Genomic DNA, 26923 nt, shown 5'->3' on the forward strand with positions numbered 1-26923 from the left:
AGGACGAGGTCAAATGGCGTTAGTTCTGATTATAGTGTCAGAGGGGATTTCAGTTAAAGACGTAACTGTTTAGCTTTCAGTTGTGTAACAGCGATGGCTTAAATAGAGAACCCTGTTTACGAAAGCAACACGGAGAGTATAGAAAACGAGGTAGATATCCATTTAAACAGTAGTGGACTCTAACAATCATCTTTTACATAGATCACTGTATCATTATATGGTGCATGGGAAAAATAACTACTTACCGACTCATTTTAAATTATATCTGGTGTTCACATTTCTTCAAGTGTTCTGAGGTAAAGTAACATGGAACTAAAGAGAACTTAATTTGTTGAATGCAGAAGTAAGGTTTCGTAGCAGTTAATGGAGACAGCACCTCACTGAAGAATGGTTTGAAGATCGGCCTGGAATTTTGATGTCAAAACTAAACCTCTTCTTCGTTCAAACATGACATTGATAGAGGGAATGTTTTCCTATTCTAGTCTGTATTGGAAACCAATAGTTGTAAAAAAATATTTTAATATAACATTTTAATATTTTCCATCACAAGAAGAAGATTTTAGGCTTTCTTCGTGATAGTCGAAATCAGTATTGCTTGAAGATACTTGAGATTAACATTCATCATAAGATCACTGTTGCAGCACCGTATTTGAATAGATATACTGTATAAGCAACTTGTACAAATTTTTCGCATTATCGCAGTGGGATAAATAATTTGAAAAGGATGCCATTTTTGTTCATTCAGTTTCTATACAGAAGATGACCTCCATATTGGGACTCTCCATATTGGATAAAAGAAAGAATTTAAAAATTTGCAGAATAAAATATGACAGAGGCAAAATACGATGAGATGATGTAGAATTGTCTAGTCTAAAAACATCAAAAAAGAAGTGGGTCTACTTTTGACATTATCTAACGGGAAATATATCTTTTGGCAGACAACTGATGTAATGCTAATTATAATGACATATGAACAAATATTATTCAGTAAACAGTATGAGTAAACAATGTGGCAACTCTGTTTAACTCTGAAAGTCATACAATGAGTTTGAATCTGAGAATGTGTTCGAAGTGGCGTAGAATTTATTAGGTCTGCATTTTTGCTGCATGTAATTTGTTTTCTTCACTGCTCATGTTTGACTCACAGCCTTCGTGCTCTATCCATACAGCTGTGCTGAATTCCTGCCAGGTACACTCTTGCCAAGAGGGAAGACTTTTCCCTTTCGGAACATGTCAGGAAATTACAGTTGTTTTAGTGCGACCAGTTGAAGGGAGGGAGTTGTAGGAGAAGGCGTGGCAAAATGCATTTCTTTTTTTGTCGAAGAAGTGTAGTTCATAGCATAGTCGTCATCCGACTATTGCCATTATTCGAACCCCACCCCCCCAGATTTTCAGCAGATGGTGTACCAGCAGCGAGATTATTTGCTAGTCGACCTGAAAATTATTATCATCATTATTATTATATGACGCCTCCAGGGAGTCCAGGGACTCATCGAGGGAGGGCACCTGCTCTACAACTCTGTCTCCACAACTAAATACACCAACTGACCGCAACTACACCAACTCCATCTACCGCCGAACACCACCACCACTGGTATTTCCACAGATGCTTACAAACATCCATACCCATGGCGGGATTCGAACCCGCAGCCTTTTGGCTGGAGACCGGATGTGCTAACCACTCGGCCAGCCTAGTCTACAAAACAATTAATTTAAAAATGTACAATATAAAAGAATTGTCCGTGGCGCCTTGTAAGTGTGAACAACTTGAAATCACAGATAAATAAAGTGGTGCTATAATAGGCACCACTTTATTCAGAGGCTTTCAGTTTTTTCTGATTTCTCTGAGTTTAATGTATGTTAACCGGAAATATATTTATTATACTAACAGGCTCAGCAACGTGAAGGTGCAGGCAGAGGATAATATGATTGCTGCACACAAATCATACTTTTCTGAATTTTGACATAATTGCATCGTCTTCAAGCTGAATCCAAAATGATGTTCTGATAATAAATTTGATAATTATTGGCCTTCCTACCTTTTAGCTAATCTCATCTGTCAATGGGTTAAAATGTAAAGGCTAAGCTATTTAATATGTGTATCTTATGGATTATTCTCGCTCTGTGTTTTTTACAATATCATCAGTTGTTGACTTTGATCAGTAATTTTTTTTTTTGAGAGGAGTTTCGCCTTTGAGATTATAGAATACATAAAGATATTAAAGGAGTTTTTTTTTAATTTTCAAAATAAGAAATATGAAATTGTGACTATTTGGAATATACAAATTTGTCATACAGGCGATGCTTAACAACCTAATTTAGGTGTAAACAATGCTTACAAATATCAAACAGTTATACAGTTAAAAGATTACAATTATTTTGTTATTGAATTTTACCCTGTGAATTATATTATGAATTTGATTTTATGCTTTGATAAAACACCTTTTTTAAATTGCTGCTAGTCTTTAATTTATTGTTACTCAACACCAGTTTATAAAAAATTTATGATTTAAAAATATATTGATAAATCATGAATATCGACTCTTCCATTAAAGCAAGACATCAAAACCTTATTCATTAAAAAGTCAGAAAGACTAAGTAAATGTACTTTGAAGTTTTGTTGCTTATGTGTCAACTCGCCTTATTATTATTTTGATTAATACTATTTTAAAGTGAGGTACCACTAGTGTTGCCAAATGAAAATTACTAAAAACAGTTAAATCTTTAAACAAAAAAGAGCTAAAAAGAACTAAAAAGAGTTAAAAATAAAAAAATTTGAAGCTGAAATTTTAAAAGTAGTCGCTGATACTTTTAAGTTACTTACTTCATTCAAGTTGAAGTGATACTTGCATATAAGTGACTAAATACATCTTCCATGCGGTCTTCTGCACTTAATTCACCAATATTTCCACTTAGAGTTTCATCTTTGATATATGTGGCCATCGTTCCAATATTACTCAGTGTAGATGCTGGTAAATGAAAGTCTGTACAGCACTTGTTATTACGCCTGAGGCGATACTTCACTGACAAAACAGCTATCAGCATTGGCAATTCCATCTTGTTTCTTAATTTAGTTTTAACTACATTCATGGAACTAAATATTCGTTCAATTTCGGCATTAGAATATGACAGTGCTGTATAACTGAGAGGAGACCTCCACATAGCCTTTAAAGGAATGCGGAGAACCGACCAGGGCTTCTGATCTAATGTCCAATCCTCACCTTTTCGTGGTGCACCCTGTTGGGTATCTACTTGGATACTGAACGAACGAGGATGGGCTGGCAATTTGGGATTTAGCCGACCAAATTGTAATCTTATTGGTTAAACCAAAATAAAAAATGATGGTACAACATGACAAAATTTCATGCCGGTTGGGGCGTCGCCCGGTTAAACAAGGTCCCCCGTTGTTTTCGCCAGGGAACCAGGGCGAACAGCGAAAAGTCAGCTACTGGAAGAAATCTGAAAACAAACCATAACTCAACATCACCAGAGTTAAAGATCGGTACTATCAACGTAAGAAGCCTGAATGGCAAAGAAATGGAGCTAGCTGAGGAATTAGATAAGTATCATATTGACATAATAGGGGTGACAGAAACAAAAAATACCAAAACTGGTGAGATCTTTCTGAGCAATAAATACAAAATGTTATATTCAGGCAATGACAATCAAGAAAAAGAAGGAGTAGCCATAGTATTCAACACAAAATACGAGGCTAATCTTCTTGAATGGCAGTCAGTCTCAAGTAGAGTAATGTGGGCAAATATGAGAATGGGGAACTGGACAATGAGACTTATTTGTGCCTATAGTCCCACAGAAGGTTCTACTAAGGTAGAAGTGGAGGAATTTTTTGATGCTTTAGAAAAAGCAACTGACACAATGAAAAAGGAAAAGTTGGTCCTTGTTGCGGATCTAAATAGCAGAGTAGGAAATAATTGTGAGACATACAAAAATATTTTGGGAAAATTTGGAGAAAAGAGCAAAGCTAATAATAATGGCAAATATCTGTTGGATTTCTGCTCAGGACATGGACTGGTTATTACTAACACCATGTTCCAACATAAAAATGTGCACAAATTCACATGGAGAGAAGAGGCAAGGAATAAGAAAAGTCTCATTGACTATGTTATTGTTGATAGTGATGTTTTCTCCCTGGTGCAGGACACCAGAGTGTACAGAGGATTTGAAATTGGAAGTGATCACTATTTAGTCTTGAGCAGGATAAAATTGAATTTCATATTGAAAAGAATAACACGTAAGAAAGTTTTAAAGCGAATAAAAGTTGAGCAGCTCTCAGATGTGAACTGTAGACTAAAATACAGAAAGATTATTGAAAAAAAAATGAAAGAGTTTGAGAACAGGAATCAAACCTTGGAGATTCAGTGGCAAACTCTGAAGAAAACATTGATTGATTCTGCCAGAGAGGCATGTGGCGAGGTTGTCTGCAAGGATAAAAAAATCAGAACTCCCTGGTGGACACAGGAAGTTAAAGAGACAATGAAGGAAAAGAAGAAAGCATATCAAAAGTTCCTGTCAAATAAGTCAGCTTGTGCTCTTAGAGAATATAGAGACAAATACAAGAATGCTAAACACTGTGTAAAACTAGCTAAACAAAACTCATGAGAGGACTTTGGCAAGAATATAGAAAATAAATATCAAGAAGGTGGCAAAATATTCTGGAGGTTGTTGAAGAAGCTTAGGAATGGAGGAAAGAGTGCTGTAAAAGGAATTAGAGATGATAAAGGTGACATGAAAACAGGAGAAAAAGATATCCTTGAAGTATGGAGTAATTACTTTGAAAAACTGCTAAATGAAACAAGCAGTGATGAGAGCACAGTGGTAAAAAACACTGACCAGGCATGCAGTCAGGAATACATATCCATACTTGAAGTAAAAAAAGCCATCAAAGGCTTGAAATGTGGAAAGGCAGCAGGAGTAGATGATATTCGACCAGAAATGTTGAAGTATGGTGGTATAAAAGTCTTACAGTGGCTGCACTGCATAGTTCAGAAAGCCTGGACAGAGGGATGAATTCCCGATGATTGAGTAGAGCTGTAATAGTACCCATATATAAAAAGGGAAATAAAACTGAATGTGAGAATTACAGAGGTATTTCCCTACTGAGTGTTCCTGGCAAGATCTATGCAAGTATACTTGAGAAACGATTGAGAAGAATTGTGGAAGAAAAGCTCGGTGAAGAACAAGCTGGATTCAGGCCAAATAGAGGCTGTCAGGATCAGATCTTCACTTTACGACAAATAGTCGAGAAAGCATGGGAATATAACAAAGATCTGTATTTAAGTTTTGTTGATTTGGAAAAGGCATATGACAAGGTGCCAAGAGAGAAGCTATTCAATACGCTGCAGTTATACAGTATGGTGTCAATGGGGCATTGTATCAAGCAATACTTAGTCTTTATTTGAGTTGTAAGTCAGCAGTTAGAATTGAAGGAAGTACAGGAAGATGGTTTAATGTTAAATCTGGTGTGAGACAAGGATGTACATTATCCCCTCTGTTATTCATTATCTATATGGATCACATTATGAAGGAAAGTGGTATTAAACATGATATCAAATCGGAGATGTTAATGTCAGCGCTTTGCTTTATGCGGATGATGTTATACTTCTAAATAAATCTGCTACAAGTCTGCAAGATTCTCTAACTAAATTGAATAGCTGTTGTAATAGATATGGTATGAAGGTCAGCAATAAAAAGACCAAGACAATGAAAATAGGAAGAATCATTGAAAATGTCAACTGTGTTGTTAATGGAGAACCTGTGGAACAGGTAAAACATTTCAGATACTTAGGCTCGATTTTTAGTGAAGATGGTAAGTTAAATATAGAAATAGACAACAGAATCAGCAAAGCTGGTATGGTGGGAAGTCAATTGAATAAATTCATATGGAATAAGAGAGAAATTAGTCGGAACACTAAATTAGCTGTATACAAGACAGTTTTTAAACCAATTTTAACTTATGGATCTGAGAGCTGGATCAGAAGTAAAACACTTTACCAAAGACTAGAGACCGCAGATATGAGAGTCCTGAGAAAGATTAGAGGCGTGAACAGATGGCATCAATGGCAATATCATATTAAAAACAAGGATATTAGGAAAGAACTTGACATTGTCAGCATCCAGGAATGCGTTAGCAGAGCTAATCTCAGGTGGTATGGTCACTTAAGCAGAATAGGAGAGGAAAGATTAGCAAAATAAGTGTTCTCTGCCAGGTTGGCAGGAAAACGACCCAGAGGAAGACCAAGATGTAGGTGGATTGATACGGTACAAAGTGCCTTAGACGATAGAAATATAAGATCTGATAATGTTGGAGTCTTGACAAGTAACAGACTGATTTGGAGGAAAATTGTAGATAGGAAGTTAGTAATGATGTAATTTTTTCATGTAGTACTATCATATCCTGAACACCCCTTGAGGGTACATGGCAGGAATTTGATGATGATGATGATGATGATGATGAATATGACAGTATTAATAAAGTTATTGCACACTGAGCAATTTCTTTAAATGGATTAATTCCAGATGTATCTTTATATTCTCGTACTTCAGTCCAGAATAGCTCAATGTTTCCTATATTAGTCAATTTATTTAAGTGGATAGTACTGTACGTATTCAGCAGCAGCAACATCTTTTTCTTTTAATTCAGCATTATTTCTAAGCTGGGAGTAACAGGTTCTTTTATATGTTTTAAGGTATTGTCAACAGAAAAAGAAGACATCATTCTTAAAATATTCAGGTTTATCAGGCAACCTTTGCTTAAGCTGTTTGAAGAGACCAAGAATAAACTGTCTTGCTCTACTTCTAAGATTTCACTCATCATTTTGCGTTATTTTCTTTTGTATCTGAAATTTCTCTTCCTCTAGTGGGTCGGCTGTGGATGATGGTAGCACTAAGATATCAGCAATAGCGTGAATCAAACGAGAAAGGTCTTCAAATAATCTCGTCTTATCCGCACGGTTAGATTCGAAAATTTTGTTAACTTGCTCAACTTGAACTAGAACATGATGCAAAAATAAAAGGTACAACACATTCCTCTCATCTTTGTACATCTCCCACAAAATTTGAGCTTTGTGACATTTCTCAGTCACACTAATGACTTCTAAGTGAGTTTTTAATTCCAACCACTGGCTGAGAATTCTGTCTACTGCAGGTTCAATGGAGAGCAACCTTGTTGCACGATTGCTTACAATTTTCAGAAGAGCATCATTTTCGTTGATAGTTTGATACATCTCTTTGTATTCTGCTTGTCTTGAAGAAGAATGTGAAAACCACTTATACGTTTCGGCAACTAAAAATTCTAATTTTCTTGGGAGAGATTCTGCACAAGTCTGAGACATTGCCAGTTGTAATGAATGGCATACACATCTAATTAAAATTAAGGAGGGAATATATGCCTTCAGTTGTTCATAAACGCCATTATTGACACCAACCATAACACTGGCATTGTCTGTACCAATTGCAATGAGATTTTTAATGTCCAGTTTCTTGGTCAAGAGCTCTTTTTTCAGTGCAAACACAATACCACTAGTGTCACACTTTGCTAGAACCACCATGCTCAGAAATGTACGCATAATTTTGTTGAATTTCTTGCTATAATAAATGATGGCCATTCCTAAAATCTTATTCGTGATATCGTTCGATTTGTCTATTAGCAAGCTGAAATTTTCATCTCCAATGTCTGCAATTAGATCTTCTTCAAAATGCTCGCTTAGAATATTCTTTACAAATACAGAGCACTTAGTTCAGTGCATGTTTACCTTTGGCATAATTTGACTGTCTGGGATGATAGTTTTGCAAAGATCTAAATGATAAGTGACAACAAAGAAATAATGCTAACCTACCTTCAAAGTTCGGGGTCACATAAGACTTTTTCACAAGCATATTTGTAATAGGAACAGCCTTATATGGAACTGCAGCAAGATGTTTCTTAGTTTCGCTATGATTTACAAGCTGACAATATTTAGCAGCTATATCACATCTGCAAAACTTACAGTGGTCTTTTGTAGCGTCACCAGGAATTTCACCCAACCATTTACTACACATTCCCATTTGCAACCTCTCCCTCCTAAATTTTTGCTTGTAAGCTTTATTTTTCTCTTCGCTCATTTTTGAAGAAAGGTATACAACTCTTTACTGCAACGAATTACGATCAGTCTTTGAAAACTTCCCACTCACTATCGTAACTACCAGCCAGAACACTGTGCAAAGACTAACTTGTAGCGGTGCTATCAACTTTAAGGCGACAAAATGGCAGACTGTTGGACCACCTGACTGACAGCCGTCATCATGCGTTTGAAACTTGTACAATACTCGCGCCAAACGTTCAATACGATTACTTATCCAATGCGAACATCTCGAAAACTTTTAAAAGAATTTCTTTAACAGTAAGTTATAAAAACAACTAAAAAGAGCTGAAACTAGTTCTCAAGGAGCTAGATTTGGAGCTAGGTGCTAGATTAAAATTTTTGGAGCTAGGGAAGAAAAAAAAGAGCTAGATCTAGCTCCAAAAGAGCTAAATTGGCAACACTGGATACCACCTGCTGTGGTGAATTTTGTTGACAATTATCCGCATTAGCCTAGAAAACATTTTCATAGAATACTACTACTGGCTTCCAGTTTGTTGCTTTCGAGTTAACTAGATTTTATTATGCAGCAGATTAATCTTTTAAAAACATAGAAACATTCTTGTGTTTAGTGTGTTAAGTTATCCAGTTAATTTTTTTATTTAATTTACAGGATATGTTGAGAATTTGACTGTACATTGCATTAATGCAATTAGTATAAACAGTATACCCTCCTGCCTTCCTTTTATGTATCAAGTAGTTCAAGCTATAGAAAATGGATCCCAAACTGAAGGAAGAACTATATGGTAATTTTTATAGCATTTGTGTCAACTTATTATGTTATTATAATTTTCATTAACTGAGATTTCGACTTCTCTCTCTCTCTCTCTCTCTCTCTCTGCGGATAATTAATGTCCCAGACAGTTATAAGCGTATCATTATATTTCAGCAATTAAAATTGATAGAAAGAATATTTTAATTTATTAAATATTTTGCAGCTAATATTTCTCCAGAGTGACAATGGCATCATCAGAGCTAACGCCATGAAACTTATTAACAAACATCTCTAATCGACTCAAGTAGATAATTATGCTGGAAATGTAAACTAACTGATCCCATATGAACCCTAATCAAACATCTGTCTGTTTCTGGAAGCTTTGAATGTCAGGATTTAGGAACAAGGCACAGCCACTAATCATCTTATTCAATGGCAACACAACCTATACTTCATCATCACAGTTCAGCTAACTTTGCAAGATTATTCAGACTTTCTTCTAAAAACTTTCTTCACCTACAAATATGAAAAAAAATTCGTACGTTTTCTAATTCTGGGGAGATAGTCATTCCAAAGATATTAAAATATGACTTCTGTAATGTGTTAAATCAATTATACATTTTCCCTTCACACACGCTTAAAATATAACTAAAATGAGCTAAAATATCAATGAAATATTTATTAATTTTGACGTGACTGAATGGTGGGTGGTCAGAGACATCTCAATGTATATTAATTTTGCAAATATTAATCTTGCACAGAGGTACACCGACGAAGGAAATTTTCTGAAACTGCAGTTTGATGTTGCTCCTGTAATAACAGTAATAATGGAAATAGCAAAGCGCACATAACAAAAGAAAGTCATGATAAAAAATGGAATTTAGGACAAACTTATTTGTAATGACATACCTTCCTCTCCTAATTTGACTTCAATCGCTCTTGATATGAAAAAACCTAAGGTTTATAATTCCGTTATGAATGTTTCAAACGAAACACTTTCTCAAAATAAACAATATCATAAATAGTGAAATAATTAAGAAAATCCGAATATTATTATCAATAATGCATATCAAAGGCGACTTTACGTATATTAAATGTGAATTTTCCTTTGATTGAAAAATGGCGATAGCTCCATCACCAAATAATCGTTGCTATTTCCATCATTACTATTGTCGGGTAATATTTCCTTTTGTGATCATCTCGTTCATAAGAGATTCCGAATCTTCAATGTTCAGCAGGCCCGTTTCATATGAACCACACCATTTCACACAACGCCAGGTTAAGCTTAGAGATTCTACTTTTATTGATTTGTGCAATATTTTGTATTTTATTTTCTTTGTTGTTTTCTAACAACAAAAATGAGTTTGTTATTTTACACCATTTTTATTGACGTAATTCTATTATGTAGGCGTTAACCCTAATTAAATTAATTAGTGGTTTTAGGCAATGAATGCAGCCGGCTTGTATTCCTGTGCTACAGTCTCTAAGGGCGTGTTTTTGTGTTTGTAGATCTGTGTTTATGGGGCAGGTTTGTCTATTTTGAAAGAAAAAAAGTTACTTGTTTCCTGTGGAATAAAAAACTCTCAACCGCCAAATAAGACCTGCTTTTGATCTTAATACTGATTTTTGATATTGAAACGCATTAATAAAGGTTCTTTGCGTCATAGACGGGATTCGAATCCCGTCTATGACGCAAAAGGATCGGACCTCCGAAACCTCCATCGGGATACGGAGGCTCATCTTTGTTATTTATAAACATAAATTTGCATGTTTTAAAACTTGATTCACTCCACAAACTGAGAAATGTGTTCACTATGTTTGAAACAGTTGTTGTTTTCAACCACTTAAGAAACGATTTGTAGTGTCCTGTTGTAAGAAGATCATTCGTGGTTTTGAAAATGGTTATTACAAAGTCCATATGTAAAAGCTAATTTTTTGAAAATGGCAAACAATAGATTTATCTCTGTCAAGTGCGCTAAGCATTTCGGTAGGTGAATAGTTGCTGGCAACCAGCCTGACTTCCTTCCTAGAGGGAATAATGTTTAAGAGTGGCAAAGGCTACTCTTAAGCTTTATTTGTGTCTAAAATAATAACATAATACTTATATTTTCATGTATAAATTATTTGAATATGTCTCAATTACGTACAGTATACTAGATTTCTGAAATCAGAAATCGGGATGTTTTTCAGAAAATCCTCAAGCACCGTTCTAAAATATTAGTCGAAGAAAGTTATAAATGAATAAATAAAAATACATAACTGCACTAACGTCTTTTATTCCCCTATAGTAAGTAGGCGGCCGGAAGATTTTATTGTATAGCCGGTAGTCTTTATCTAACGTTTGCAGACTGAAGGGCAGTTCTCTCTCTGCTGGTAGACAATCAAAGATAGATGATCAATTACTAATTCTAAATGGCATTCCATGAAGAGATGACTAAAAATTGCCTGCTGTCATCTCGTGGTCTTTAATCCTAACACTATATTTATTGTCTGCAATAGTGTGAGTTCTACGGTCGATTTCTTTGAGTTTACGCTACGAAAAACCCGCCTTCCCGTGCTTGATTGTCCTGGTTGATCGATTAACTCAAGAGCCGGTCGTAGAAAAGCTTACAAAAAGTCCTCTAATTACAAACAAAAAAAAAAGTTCAGTTCTGGTCACCCGACGAAAGACCCAAGTCTTTCTTCGGGTGACTTACTCGTAGTGCTGTGGGTATAAATGCCATTTCCACTAAAGTACAGGGGCTCATTAATAATAATTAACTTCTCATTCTATTTCATTCTCAAAGGAACATGAGAAATTATTTTAGACTAAACTTACTTTTGGAAATCAGCGAACAGCCTTTATCCACCGTAGTTTATAGTAGTTTAGTTTGGAGCTACCGACGCTATCAAGACTTCGGAATGATAATACAACAGCCAATTGACGCAGCCAATTTGTTTTAGCAGTTATGCGATTTAGTTAAAGAGTACAGAATACTTGTATTCACTTAGGAGAATAAACATTTTTATGATTAAATCCAAAAAGTGAGTTTACTATATCGGATTTCGATAAAATATTCAATACTGTTTCCAATTTAAATTTTAAAACGAAAATTCACTCGTGCGTACCCTCCTTATAACTTCCACGACACCCAGTCTGCAGAAGAAAGGCTTTCAAGTTCGATTCTATTCACCGATCCGCGGAAAAATTTCCCCTTCCCATTCCATATTTGTTACCTCCTGAAGAAGGCAGAAGGTAAGTAGGGTGTTTTTGACAGAAAGAAACTTGTGTTTTGAATTTCACAACTCAGCAAAGCCGACCATAGATCACATCAGTATACATGCATATAAACAGTTCAACGTTGGTGAAGATAATGACAGTTGGTGACTGCTCACTGATTTTTTTAAAAAAAGTTAAGGCTAAACGATTGCCCAAAGTCATTGCGCAAAGTCGCTTTGTGAAACGAAAAGGTATGGGTGGATTTATTTTTCTTCGAAAAATTCCAGGGACTGCAATTGCAATTCTTCTTCGCAAGCCCTTTGTAACTTGGCTAATTGTCCCTACCCGAAATCTATACCAATACTGAGATTACAGGGATGAATATTAGGAACAAAATAGTGACCCTGGCAATTCAACATAAACCAAATAACGTTTAATAGCGGAAATCATGCACGATTTTCTCGAATAGTGTTCAAGATTTAGACAAAATTCAATTGAAGATTATAATAGTTTGAATGAATTATCAGAGATTGGTTGGTTTGAGGTTTATTGGCACATAAGTGACTGAGACCAAATTGCGTCAAGTATTTTTTTTTATTTTGTACATTGTATCTTGTACATAAGATTGTTATTAAAAAATAACAATCTTATGTACAAGGATTAACCGGCTTAGGTTCTCTGCAGTCAGGCAGAGAGTTTACATACTCATTGAATGTTGAAATAAGGTAATATTACAAGTTACCTGAAGATAACAGTTGTTATATATTACTCTTTTCATACCAATGACAATTATCATAACATGATACAATGTTACATATTTACAGGAAAGTAACAGATGATCATTATTCTGTTAAATAGCACAAAAATCTCTTTCTTCTCTCATTTCATGTGAGTTAGAGAAATGGTGTTACCTCTGTGTTGGAAAGTGGGTTGTGATGGAGTCGCCCTGCTCAACCAGAAGTTGATGCTCTGGATTTCAGTCTTGGTGGAAAAGGACTAAAGTGTCGTTCTGCCTGTGGTTAGGTTGCTCATGCAGGATACGACTTCTCGCCTTTTGTTTAAAGGGTGCAAGGAGATGGTCAGCCGCCGCTCTCTCTCAGTGAAATTGTGCTATTTAGTCTTGTGTGTTGAAGATAGAAACTGTATATTACTGCTTTCGCACTGATGATCGAATAGTTTTTTCGACTCTGGGTGCACAAGGTTGAGATATTCCTCTTCCGTTTGGAGACAACCGCAGATTGAGACTGCCGTTTCCCGAGACGAATGGATTAATTTAGTGTTAAAGGGGCATTCTAAGTAGATATGCCGAACTATTCATGCTCGTTAGCAGAACAGACAGTTTTCAGAAAGATCCGAGTCGAATTTTTTAATATAGCAGGAGTGGATAGGGAATTGTGCCATATTCTTTACTGAATATCGACGATATGGTAGATCCCAGTGATGCTTGTTGGGATGATATGGAATTGTCCAATGAAGTACTTTGGTTGGACTGTTGTATTAGAGTGCTATATATTTTGGTGATATTATAGAGGGTGTAAGTCCCATGCATTGTTAGTTTTTATCAAAAAGATAGGCACCTGATCTTTTTCGGGAGGCTAGAGCCCCCTCCCCCCCCTTCCGTTATGTTATCAGGCATAGCTGTTTGAACAGTAGATTCACAGTGCGTGTCTGCTTCTGCTCAGCCTGGTTCCCGTATTCCAGTGTTTGCGAGGGATTTTGGAAAGTGTCAGGTAAAGCTCGGAGAAAGAATGTCACTCAACACGTTTCGTCAGCTCCATGGACGAAATCTCTCTCTCTCTCTCTCTCTCTCTCTCTCTCTCTCTCTCTCTCTCTCTCTCTCTCTCTCTCAGTGATGAGGTTCCTAACCATCGTATTGTGGAAGATGTGTTCCATGAGGATTTCAGGAAGGGATGCTGTCTTCACTTGTGCTGGAGGTATAAATTCTTCCATCTTCGCATGGCACCTTTGTAGAAATTTGTTAGACTCACTCACACGTGGGCACTTGTCACTTTCTAAGCTAATGGAGAAAGAGTGACCTCTAGTGGCAGAACTGAAAATATATTCGGTGGGACGTTTATGTGCCATTTCCTCTTGTTGGGTATTAGGAAAAAAAGCGAGTACGAAATGTTGTTATCCTGTTTGGTTCCATATGAATTGATAGATGGTTGACTGTATTTGTTTGGTAAATTGCACTGATGGAGTAAGAATCTTTAGTGCAAGGACACCGGTAGCTATTTGATTAACAATTATTGCTCTCCGTCTTGTGAAGACTGTGGCTCGTATTGCTCAACATTTTCCTAGTACTTGCTTGTGTATCCCAGTTCTTATCCACATAAGAGGGCGTGTTTCTTAGGTAAACTCACAAGTATTTGTTTCCTCTGCAGAAGACCAGTGAGCAGACATAGGGGAGTCGGTTCAGTATATACCATTTGCCACATCACACTCCTGTGGTTTAATGTGCATTTCGTTTGGCTCCTGAGGCTGATTGGTATTGTTGGTGTGTTGTTTGTATGTTGTAGAAATCCTCCTCTTTGGCAGGCTATGACTGTAATATCATTAGCATATGCTGTCAGCATTATAGCTTGGTAAGAAAGTTTAGGATGGGATAACTTAAGGAACATGTTTACTCTGCACAAGAAAGGAGGGGGGTCTTTGGAAATTGTGTAAATAATTTAATACATTCTTGAATGTATGAATCTACGATTTGTTTTTAGTTTCCTTCTAAGAAAAAAAAAATATAAAAAACTATCTTTATCATATAAGTACATAGATGAAATAATATAGTGGATTCTTTATGCATTCTCTTATAAACAATAGTGATTATACTTATGATATTAATATCGAGGTGTAATGAAGTTACTCATAACAATAATGACATTTATGTTCCTAACATCGTTAATCATTTGCTTCCTCTTTTTTATAGGACAAGAAGCTTGTTAGATTCTTGTCTACGTCATGCTTTTGGAGAGTGTACATCACATGGACGTTTCATTCTCCGCCAGTTACTGGAGTCATTAGTTGAAGAAATAATTCCTTCTTTACCAGCACCCAACAGACGTATAGCACAAAATAACTTGATCCCAGAGATAGGATTAATAGATAAAGATATGGGAATACACCTTTTTGATAAGCCGAAGCACATTGAAGACGCCAATTTTGAAGATAAAAATAACAGAAGAGGTAAATTAAAAGAATAAATATGTGTTTAATTTGTATGTGTGTTTTTCATTGTTATTTATTTATTTTTCTGCATTTCACATCTAAAAGCCATTTTTTTATTTAGAACGGCCATGTTTATTACAGACGAGTGAATGAGAGAGGAAGTGGGAATATAATTAATAAAAATATATCTAAGAACTGTTCGTCTGTAGTTCCAGTTTATCTTAATTTTTCTCCAGACATCAGAATCCATGCTCGTCTATTCGAATCAGCATTCAATGTTTTTCTAGCAAACACTGTTTGGTGTCTAATATTTCTTCTCCTTCATGTCATTATGTGCATCACTGATTTCCAGGCTTTTTATTATAGTGGAATCCCTAAAATATTTTTTCATATAACGAAGTAAACAAAATTTGAATAAATTTGTGAATAAAATATGTTTACATAAATTTTTTTCAATTTATGTAAACAGTTTATTCATAAAAAACAGTTTTTCTACAGTTTAATTTTGAAAATGTCCTTTTGGTTGGAAGCAGTGCTTACTTTTTTCGAAGCAGAAAATTACTTTACTTTCAGTTTTCTATTTTTTCTAATTATCACACACGGAGAAAAGTTAACCTGTTTTTTTTCTTCTATTCGTGTAAGATTTTTTTTTATTCAAGCTGTTGTAAAGTGTAAAAAGCAAAAAAAGCAAAAGCAAGATCGGAAAATTAAAGATTTCATCAGTGTAAAACTCACAACTAACGACCCTCCACACCACCACCATTACTCGTAATCTCACCAATGTACAATTTTAATGAAACAGACATATACTGTCTCCATAAAGCCAACAGTTCGTATCATAAATATAAGAATTATACACATAAATATATACAGTCGGATCTCATTTTTATGCGTTAGATAAGTTCCACAGAAAACCGCGTATAAAAAATCGCACAAAAAAGACCTAACTTAAGTTGAAAAATTAGGGATACGTTTCATAATTTTCTAAAACCCATAAAACCGAAGCAATGAATTAAAATAAACCTAAAATCTCATAAAAAACGTTATAAAAATTCAGGAAAATAAGAATGCCTAAGTTTGTTTTAAAGCTTTATTCATTTAATTTTATTGAAAAGTAACAATTTTTTTTTTACATTTTTTCATCAGAATTATCGTCCCTATTAGACAATATTCCGCAACGTTTGCGAACTGGTTCGAAATCACTTTCATCACCAGAAGAGAGTTAGAGTTAACGCATCAGATCTGTATGGTAAAGGCAATGATTCTTCACAAACAAAGGTAGCTTCACCCTCATTCTGTGCTGATTTATTTCTTCTGATAATGTAATCGGTGATTAAACTTTGCGATGATGATTTTACTTTTTTTATACAGCTTTTTAAGTTTTTATACAGCTCGCGATATCCAGACATGCAGTTTTTCAGCTTACTCACATTGGAATTTAAAGGCTCGTTCAGAATTTGTGTCATTAACAAGAAAATGATTTTCCAATTTATTGCACAGTTCAAGACCTTCTCGAATTATATTTGCACTGAGGGGGACAGGTTTTTCTTCCGCTTCACTATCGTTTTCTGGATCTTCGACGATATTTAAAGTTAATCGATATCCCATAATATCATCGTCAGTTAAGGCATTATCCACAAGCAATTCGTCCACATCATTCTGGCTAAATGTATCAAAACCTTCTCTACCAATTTCATGTGCCAAAGTAATAATTTCAGCTGATGTTTTGAATGGTTGCACTGTTTGCAACGCATTCAGGCCAAGCTACTTTCCAGCAGGCATTTAAAGTTTGTGGTGATATTTCAGCGATAGCAGATGCAACCTGATTTAAACAGTCCAATATAGAAATTTTTTTCCAAACGTCAGTTACTGTTAATGATTCATTTTCTAGTTTATCCAATATAAATTGAAAAGTGTGCTTAACGTAATATTTTTGAAAGTAGCAATTATGCCTTGATCTAGTGCTGAATAATGCTTGTTGTATTGGGTGGAAAAAACACTACCTGCATATTTGGATGTTCTAAATGCGGATGACTTGGTGCATTGTCAACAATTAATAAAACTTTAAAATCGAGAGCTTTTTGCTTCATATATGTTTCCACTTCTGGTACAAAGCAATTATTGAACCATTCAGTAAATACAGCAGTTGTTATCCAGGCCTTTGTATTAGCCATCCAATGTACCGGCAGCTGTTTTAGATCTTTGCCTTTTAGAGCACGTGGTCTTAGAGATGGATTTACTAGGAGGGATTTCAGCATTCGATTCCTTGATGCATTGCTACAAAGTAACAACGTTACTCGATCTTTGATTGGCTTAAAACCACTTGTTTTTTTCTCAGACTTTGCAATGTAAGTTCGAAAACAATCCTGTTTCGTCAGCGTTGAACACTTGATCGGGACAATATCCACCATCTTCAATAATTTTGGCTAACTTCTCTCGAAAATTTTTGGCTGCTTCTTCATCAGCTGCTACAACCTCGCCTGTAATCTTCACGTTATGAAGTGCATTCCTTTTTAAAAACCCTGTTAGCTATCCTTTGCTAGCCGAAAATTCTTTATCAGCCTGGGAAGCGGAAGTAAATGGCTCCATTTGCTTCATGTGTTCATAAAACCGAAGAGCTTTTTGTTTAATTAAATAACCACTTATAGGAATTCTCCTTTGAGTTAATTCTTCAATCCAAATTACGAGCACTCGTTTCGTTTTTTCTAATAAAACATCTCTTGAGTACGATGATAGTTTGGCACTTAGGTTTATTTACGCCAGAAATGACAGATTTTCTTATTGCGACTTCATTCTTTTTAATTGCTCTTATAGTAGATTCCCCTAAATTGAAATGTTTACCAATCGCCGTAGATTCCTCTCCTTCTGCTAATCGATCTAAAATTGCAATTTTCATTTCCAAAGAAATTGCTTTTCTTTGGCGCTTTTTTTTCCTCCATTGGGACAAATTAAATCTTTAAAATAAAAATGAGCAAAATTTAGACTTACGATAATGAAAAGATAAACACTCACGTTACTCACGCTACATAATACACGTTACCCCAGAATATGCTGCAACACGTTGTTCATTATGTATAACGGGGAAATCTGAATTTGCATGAAATATGCACCGCATAAAAAAGATACGTATAAAAAGAGACCCGAGTGTATTTATATTTATGTACATGCATAAAAAGCATATAAATGGTTATTATATTGCTTTCAATTCTATATACAACTAAGTTCATATCATCAACAATAATTAGTCCGAACTATAATGAATTAACACCATCCATTTCAACCTCTTATACAAATGACCTTCCAATTGACAACATCTCATGAACACACGAAACTACTAGTGAAGTGTACTTGACTACTCAACTACTTTTCTTGGATTGTATTCGAATTAATATCGGGTATTCAAGTATAACAATGAATCTTATAACGATATTACAATGTATATCATTTTTTGTAATATTGCGCTGTAGATAACAGCCTCTGCATCTCAGTCGGTAGGAATGATGCCCTATGGTTCGAATGGATCCTGTCTAGGACGCAAAGAAATTTTATAAGAGTGTTTCAATTGAAGGTCATTTATTTTGTCTTATACGTAAGTGATAGGTTTTTTCCCTCCGGAAACATGGATTTGCCATTCCGCAAAACCGGTCAAAAAACACACCCAACAACGTAATACACTAATTTCGTAACCTTCGTTTTTCCTTCCAAACATTGGAACTTGCAGATAGTTAATGTTCGTTATGCAAATTGTGTTTACCCCAGAGAAACTACTACATTGTTTCTCCTCTGACAAATGTCAATTTTTTTTTCATATCCGTCATGTAAATGAGAAAATTTGAATACATGCTTTTGTGAAGTCGGAATTCATATTTATTTTATATATTTGGCATGCACTTTTATGAAAACAAGAATGAGCCAATAATTTTCATTGTATGCCAGATTCTGATGAAGATCAAGAACACAAAGAGTTGAACGTATGCGCTTGGAAATCATTAAAGAAATGGATATATAGGCTTCAACATTGCACTCAGAAACGATTATTTGAGAACAGTGGATTACTACTAAGAATGAATGACGTTGTGGATATGTAAGTATTTATGTTTTAGTATTCGAGTAGCATTATTTAGTATTCGAGTAGCATATCCACAATGTCATTCAGTCATGGACTGAATGACGTTGTGGATATGTAAGTATTTATGTTTTAGTATTCGAGTAGCATTCAGTAACTAATTTACTTAATTATTTATAAGACGTTTATGATATTTCTTTATTCAAAATGACTGCAGAATCCTGATAGAAATATAAAATATTCTATCACTATTCTATTCTCTTACGAAATTTATTGGTCGAATCTATTTATGAACTTCAATAAATGAGAGGAATAGTCTAGTCAGTCGAAATCTATATCTTCCATGCCACGCTACTATGTGACATGGAAGTTATAGGTTTCGAAACCAGGACCTAGTTTTCCCTTATTTTATTTCTAAATTTTTAAATCTGATGTAACTTTCTTTCTGATCTAACTTTTTAACTCCCTTTTCTATCCCTAGCTTTGATGGGGCAACAATAAATAATCAAATGATTCTTTGTTTCATATTCTTAGCAGTATTTGCTCATCCTCAGAGTCTGTTGCATCAGCTGTTCAAATACAGTTTCTCCAAGCAGCTCCTATACATATCCGGAGAGAAGATTATAGGCTTTATTCTTACTTCTCTTAACAAAGATCTTAACGAATTATCTACATATTAATAAATGAAGTGGAAGTTTCATTGTGAACGCCGGAAAATTCATCTCAAATTCCTTTCGTGTGAAATATTATATGATTATTGAACTAAGAAACTTAAAAAACGATATCTAATTTAATAATAACAAAAAAAGAATTCAAATCCTTGAATTTTCAGCATATGAAATAAATGACTAATTCGATCAAACAATCCATTTATACAGTCCATTTATACATTTATATATATATATATATATATATATATATATATACATATATACAACTGAGTTTGCAGATCAAGATCCTTATGTGAGCATTGAGGGGATTGAAATATAATTTGAATCACTTCGGCGAACTTTTTGCCGTGTTCTTGACTCCAGCTTGATACTTTTCTTCATTGACCTAGACAGCAGTTTTTAATCTATTTGCATACAATTATGTGCGGTATTTTGTAAATTAAATTAACCCAAATGGTGCAGAGCAATTCAAGGCCATTTGCCTTATTAGCCGTCATGTGCATGCTTGTCGTTCGCAAGATCGTCTGTATATTTCATTATCAATAATTTGTAGCTTCAGTCGGAAAACGTCTAGGAAGAGTAACTGGAACGCGTGGTCGGGGGTCAAGAGCAGGTAGCCGTTCTTCAAGAGGGTTTTAACTTCTCTTTGTAATTTTTAGATTTGCTTTTATTTTCGTTATTGAGTTCATTGGTTACTCTATTTCTTGAAACTGAAAACTGTACCAGTCGGAACACAGAAAAGAAAATAATCGCAAATGTAGAATTCAAACTCAGATGTCTGTTAATTTGTGTTCCATTTTTTAATTACCGCTATCGTTCTCCGATGTAACTCAGTTCACACGTAGAATGTGCATGTGCATGTTGCATGTGCCCAAAATTATTAATTCTCATGAGGCGTAAAATATAATAATGCCTTTTTTAACCGATTAAACGAATAATTTGAGTACAATTGTTCTCTTTTTTACTTCTTGTCTTAATTAGCTAAATTAATATGGTAATCTTTATTTAATCCATTTATTCTTTTCAGAACCATACCAGTAACCTATGAATGCATGTTTCAAACTAGACATCAAAAATGCTATCACCTCGAAAGAAAATTATATGAGAAGGCTGTTGGATATCTACTAGAAACTGTTTTACAGAAGCCAATTAGGAACCTAATTGACAAGAGTATAGGTAAGTTATCCATCCATCCATCCATCCATCCATCCATCCATCCATCCATCCATCCATCCATCCATCCATCCATCCATCCATCCATCCATCCATCCATCCATCCATCCATCCATCCATCCACTCTCTCAAATAAGCAGGCAAACACCATTAGAAAGTGTTTAGAATGTAAGTGGCTAAATGACATAATACAAGAGTATTGTAACAAATATGAATTAATAGTAATCTGCGACTACGAACGATTCTGGCAAAGCCTCTCGATAAATAAATGAGGAAATGCCAGCCAAACATGGTAGACGGCTTAAACCGCTTGGTGAAATACTTTATTATTCCTAGTAGATGTACTTCCTAATCATTTCTGATTCTGGAGACACCATGATGAATAATAATCTATACACCTTTAAAAATTTTCCTTCCTTATGACGTTTATAAAATTATATCGCTTGATATGCACACTTAGAAACGTCAATCTTTCTTTGGCTAAATAGTATACAATAAAGTGCCCTTTGGCATAATACAATAATTTTACCATCACTGAAACAGTTCTCATCCTCAAATAGTTCTCAAATTAGATCCATATGCATCAAATCATTAATACAGTTTATTGATCATTTTTAGTTTTCATTGATTTGAGCACTAATTACATTAGTAATGGCTGAAAACTAATCTTGTTCTGTCGGTATCAGACTGCAGAAATGAAAGATGTGTTATCTTTATTATACTGCTTTAAATGTTTCACAAATATGATAACCATTTTGAGTGTCGTAGTTTTAGCTTTGTTTTAGCTTTTCATTGTTTATTTGACTCACAGGGATATTTAATAATTGTTTTCCATTTTATTCACTTTCAGAAAAACCAACAACGGAAGTCGAACAGTGCGTTGAGCGTTTGAATTATCACTTTATAAAAGCATGCATTCCATTTATATTTGCTGATATTCCGATCGATGATGATTTTTTATCGCATGGTGAATCGTACATGTAAGTATTTTAGAGAACACATTCTAGTAAAGTAGGTGAAATAACATAAACAAACGTATGCAACAATGAATATTGGCTGGGCTGTTAAAAAAGTAACTGATACACATAAACTTTTATAGACAGGTATACTTTCGTACTTAAATTCTCTAATACAATCTTCTTCAAAGGAAACACTTTTCGATGATGCGTTTCCACAGGAGCTGAAGGTCCAGGAACATTAAGAATGAAAGCATTGTCTCCTCAAGCAGGTGAATCACAATTCGTTCAGTTCCTTGTGCAGTAAGCAAAGCTTTTGTTGAAGCATCCTCAACGTTTTTCTTGGGTTGCTTCTGGATTTTTAAAAGTTGAAGTACCAGCAGAATTAATAAAATGTTGGTCTGTAAATATGACAGGTTTCTTGAACTTAATTTCCACAAAACTGGAAGGCCCGGGAATATTATGAATGAGAGTTTTTTTCTTCGGAAGAAATTGTGTTTTCTTCAGGACATCCAAAAGGATTTAGATTGATCGCTACTAAACATTGCAGTATCTTGAGCTGTAAGCATAAGTTTTGTTGCACACTCGATCTCTTCTTGGGTTCCTTCTAGGTTTCAAAATTTAAAGCACCAGGAAATTAATAAAATCTTGGTATATGAGTTTTCTTTGGCTTAATTTCCACAAAACAGGAATCCTCGGGAACAATGTTTTATATGTATACATATTATCTATAATAAAGATTTTAGAAGAATTATAGAAATAAATAAACAAAAACTCTTTGATATCGAATTGCCCGTAAGATCACTTAGTATTAGTTCCCGACTTTTGAGCTTACAGCGAAACACTATGGGTAAACTGGTTTATGCAGGATATTTGTAATGAATTAAAGAACATGTAACATTAATAACAGCATACTATGATAATGCTGTCAAATGTTCGCTTAGTGTTATCTTTAAATGATAGATATTCGTTCAGACTCATACACAAAATAGAGGAATGTTATCATCATCATCATCAGCAGCAGCCACTATGAATTATCTATCTTCATGTAAATAGAACTGCTTCTGAAGCAGTATGTTCACTAAAGTATATGGTATAGCAGTAACATCTGCTGTGTTAAAGCGAAAAAGATAACAACAGTGGAAGAAAACGTGAATTTACACACACACACACACACACACACACACAGAGAGAGAGAGAGAGAGTATACAGCAATTGTTTAGATTAACATTTTAACATGTAAACATATATTCTAGTATAATGTCTGTTTATAGTTTTCATTTATGTAGATTCTGGTTAAGAATTTTAAATTTAAATTGTTGTGTTCCATTTTCAGAAGTCTCCCTCTCTCTCTCTCTCTCTCTCTCTCTCTCTCTCTCTCTGTGTGTGTGTGTGTGTGTGTAAATTCACGTTTTCTTCCACTGTTGTTATCTTTTTCGCTTTATCTTATGTGTTCACTGAATTTTTGTGAATTCTCTATGCTTTTATAATTATATTTAATGAATTTTCAATGTTCATTAATTTTCATTGATATTTCTTTCATTTATCATATTAAACTAGGGCCTGGACTAATTTAATTATGTATTCATTATAGAAGATACAATTTTGGCAGATTGTATTTTGCCTTGTATAATCAAAAGCAACAGACGAAGAGGTTTTGAGTCTTCATTCCTCATCGAGTCAATTTAGTCAATCACACATCGAAAGGCAATCTACAGCGATTGCCTTTCGATGTGTGAGTTCTTTTGTGGTTCTGTTTCTGAGTTTACAGCTAGCTATATATAATTTGTTTTAGACAATTATGTAGTGGCGACCGGCGAAAATTTTAAGTGGGGGTGGGGGTGCTGCATATACAAAATAAAGAAAAGTATTTTTTTCCTAATCAGTAACCAATTTATTAATAAATAAATTTACATATTAAGAAAATGCTTTATTAAAAAATATTTCACCCTCACTACGAACAGACACCAATAATAAGAGTTTTCGTATCTCACAGAAATAACGCGCGCATGCATACAATTTATCTGTAAGCGACACTACCCAAACGAGCAATGTCAGAATCACTTGTAACGTGCAATGACAAGTTTAAACAAATATCGGCGAGTCTAGCTGCAATTGGCGCGATAATTCTGCCACTGCGTTAGATCGCAGTGCATTTGTTTCGTATAACGATAATTGAAAAAATATAATTCTTTTCATATTTTCAACAGTGACACTCGTCGTAATTCAACCTTGTATCTATAATAAATAAATAATACATGTTATTTTAACAAAATAAAATAAGATTTACAAAAAATGGTTCACCCTCACCACGAACACACACACACCAATAATAAAAGTTTCGGATCTCATAGAATAAGACGCGCAAGCATACGATACACTGCCCAAACGAGCAGTGTCGGAATCATTTGTAAAATGCAATGAGAAGCGCAAACGAATATCTGCGAGTCCAGCTGCAATTGGCCGAATGTGATAATTCCGACACTGCGTTAGATCGCAGTGCATTTGTTTCGTAATCTAAAGCGTTAATCGAACAATTCCAATTATTAACTATTCAATCAATGTCAAAACATAAGCTGTAACCTTTAACATGTTGTATTGCATTTATATAATGTTGTAAGCATCGTTATTATTTATAAACATAAACAAAATTTATTTTTTTCCTTTTTTCCTTGAGGGTGTCGCAGTGCTTATGCACGAGCCGCCACTGCTATTATGTTAAGTTATTTAGCCAAGATATGATATCGGGACTAACACGTTAAGGGTGAAATATACTCCTTGGAGTATATGTCATCCCTTGTACTCCTTGGAAGTGTCACATAATAATTTGTTTATATTATGTCTCAAATAAATTACATACATATAATATAAAATTAAGCAATAACAATACATTTTTCGTCATGTGATTCAAGACCATATCATAATTGATATCATGATGATTTGAAAAATGTGCAACTGATATAGTAATAATAATAATACCATAATGATAATTTATTGTTATAATTCACAATTACACAAGGAAATATGACTGCATGATCACACAGTGTATGTACAATATATACAACTAACACATCATATTTTTTATTTCAAAAATTGTTTTTCACACAAAATTTATTATTCATCCCTACTTATTTATTTATTCATATAGAGTTTCCTCCCTTTTCTCCCCCGACCCTATTGGGGGGAGGAGCCCCCTCATGGGGGGATGGGTTAAGTATTTTATGGCTGTAGATCCGTGTGTTCACGGGGCCGGTTTGCCTGCTTGCGAGAGGAAAACCCCCAGCTAAACTGCGGGAAAAACCCTGCTGTCCACGCCCAAGACCGGCTAACTTGACTATGGCTGAGGAAGATACTTAAGATTCTCGCGTCGGCGACGGGAATCGAACCCAGGACACTCCTTCCCCAGATATATGGTTGCGAAGCGCAAAGACACTAGGCTAACCGCACGGACATTCATCCCTACTATTTACATTATATTACATACATATGTACATATTTGCTTACAAGAACATCATGCATAAGTTATATGCATCTAAACTTGTGTATATAAACAAATCTTAAGGTGGGACTCTACTGTGTACAACTTCTGTGCGAAGAAGGATTGCATATCGAATATATACGGTATTATATATTTACGACAGATATTTTACAACGTATAATTTTATTTAACACTTTATTATGTCTGCCAGATAAATGACAAACATATAACGTAAAATTTAAGCAATAATACTGCATTTTCTTTCATGTCACTAAAGAACAGATTCTGATTAATATCCTTACTATATGCATAACGTGCCATTGATATAACAGCATACTTCATGTAATAATAATGATAATAATAATAATAATACAATAATAATTTACTATTGTAATTCACAGTTACACAAAGAAATATACTTGAGTGTTAAAGTTTGCATTTTTTCCACAAAGTTTGACAAAATATGATCATACAGAGATGGACAATTAACCTCATATTACTGTTTAGTACAAACATATAGTAAATAATAACAATCATGACAATAATAATATTTTTTTTTATAAATATTAATTTGACTGAGAAATTTATATCATTCAGGTATTTACACTTATATGATGAATGCATTGCAATCTGTTCGAAGAGTTTAGTATTCATTAGTGAAATAATAGCAATATTAATAACAACTATGATAATAGTGATTATGAGAATTAGTTGATTGAGGTTGGCTCATCTCGCTTAATTCGAAGCTAGGGTTAGCATTTATGAAGACAATGGGATTACCATACACTGTTTATGTTGTTTGGTATATATAGGTATTAATGCTATATGGTATGTTTGCATATAGGTATTAATACCATATAAACAGCGTTGGTATAACTTCCACAGTTTGTGTTTTAATGTTCTGTAATTGTCTGTGTTTTAAATTTTGTGGTAGGTTGTTGAGTAGCTTGGGTACGAGATGTGATCTAACTGTAGAACAGTATGAGTTGTTGAAGGGTCTAAGGATGTAAAGAGTTGTTGTGGGTCGTGTTGTGCAATATGTGTCTCTGTTGTTACGACAGATGTTGTTGAAGTAATTCCTTAGTAACATTAAGTTGTTTTTATGCTCAGGATTCTGTGTATCGCCATAAGCAGTTCAGTTATTGACTATTGTATATGAGACATCCAAATCACTGTTGAAACAATTTTCCCATGTAATGTTTCTAATTTCGTTAGATGGCTGTTTGATGTTTTTGCATAGAGTGTTATACTACCTGGATAGCAATATGCAAATAACGTGATATAGGAGTATTTTTTATGTTATATGGAATCATGTCTTTTACTTGGAAGAGTTTTGCTGCGACGATGCGGAGTTTAGTATGTAGG

General features: G+C 34.6%; 1 protein-coding gene across 1 annotated transcript in view; it reads left to right on the forward strand.

The window, feature by feature from the left end:
* LOC150108314 (uncharacterized) overlaps nt 1-26923 on the forward strand; it is a 220779-nt gene that overhangs the window by 52400 nt on the left and 141456 nt on the right. Inside the window, exons 10-14 of the mRNA XM_090390443.1 lie at nt 8752-8884; nt 14976-15232; nt 19151-19298; nt 20979-21127; nt 21975-22104. Of these exons, the coding sequence (XP_090246569.1) occupies nt 8752-8884; nt 14976-15232; nt 19151-19298; nt 20979-21127; nt 21975-22104 (817 nt within the window). The remainder of the gene's footprint in view (nt 1-8751; nt 8885-14975; nt 15233-19150; nt 19299-20978; nt 21128-21974; nt 22105-26923) is intronic.

Source organism: Typopeltis vanoorti, chromosome 3 (assembly GCF_054136105.1).
Source record: "Typopeltis vanoorti isolate ZY-2024b chromosome 3, IOZ_Tvanoo_1.0, whole genome shotgun sequence".
NCBI lineage: Eukaryota > Metazoa > Arthropoda > Arachnida > Uropygi > Thelyphonidae > Typopeltis > Typopeltis vanoorti.